At 59.7% G+C, this 606-nt stretch overlaps 1 protein-coding gene across 1 annotated transcript in view; it reads left to right on the plus strand.

Moving 5' to 3' along the window:
* The window catches only part of LOC103778950 (puratrophin-1-like), a gene marked incomplete at both ends in the record, with an annotated part of 5,318 nt that extends 4,978 nt beyond the window's left edge, over nucleotides 1-340 (plus strand). The window contains one exon of the mRNA XM_008946569.1: nucleotides 144-340. Within this exon, the coding sequence (XP_008944817.1) occupies nucleotides 144-340 (197 nt within the window). The remainder of the gene's footprint in view (nucleotides 1-143) is intronic.
* Nucleotides 341-606: the final 266 nt, after the last annotated feature.

Consider the following 606-nt stretch of genomic DNA (forward strand, 5'->3'; position numbering starts at 1 on the left):
CAAGGCTGTTTCGACTTGCCCATATCTGTGGGCTCCTGTGGCCAGTGCCTGTGCAAACAGACACTTACCAAGCGTCCATGGTGCACGCAGTTCATGTAGGCCAAATTCATGGTCAGCAGAGTGACCTCTCTCTGTTCCCCCAGCCACAGAGAGCTCGGAGTCATCGCACTGCATGTCGGGCAGCGGCTCCAGTGGCTCTGACAGCGGCTGCGTCTCCAGCATCCCCCAAGAAAGCTTCTGTGAAGATGTGGGCTCCCCACCCTACGTGCCACTGGGTTCCCAGCACCGCTCTGCCCTGGAGGAGAAGCCCAGGTTCCCCAGCAGCCAGTACATTTCTGCAGTAAGTGCGAGCAGACCCAACACTCTCTTCCCTTTGCCTGTTCCTGCAGCAGCCTCCCTGGCTCAAGCCCCTGCCTCTCACAGGGGGACTGAAGATGCTGCTTTTGGGCTCGGGGTCACGGTGGGGAAGTGACCTGTCCTCCTGCAGAGACTCACCACTGCTGGGGCAGGCAAAGGTCCCTCTCTTGATAGAGCCTCCCCTGCGGTGACCCAGATCCCTGAGGAGATGCACTGGGAATGCACTGTGGTGCTGGATGCTGCACACAC

This window comes from Merops nubicus, unplaced genomic scaffold (assembly GCF_000691845.1).
Source record: "Merops nubicus isolate BGI_N331 unplaced genomic scaffold, ASM69184v1 scaffold25718, whole genome shotgun sequence".
Classification (NCBI taxonomy): domain Eukaryota; kingdom Metazoa; phylum Chordata; class Aves; order Coraciiformes; family Meropidae; genus Merops; species Merops nubicus.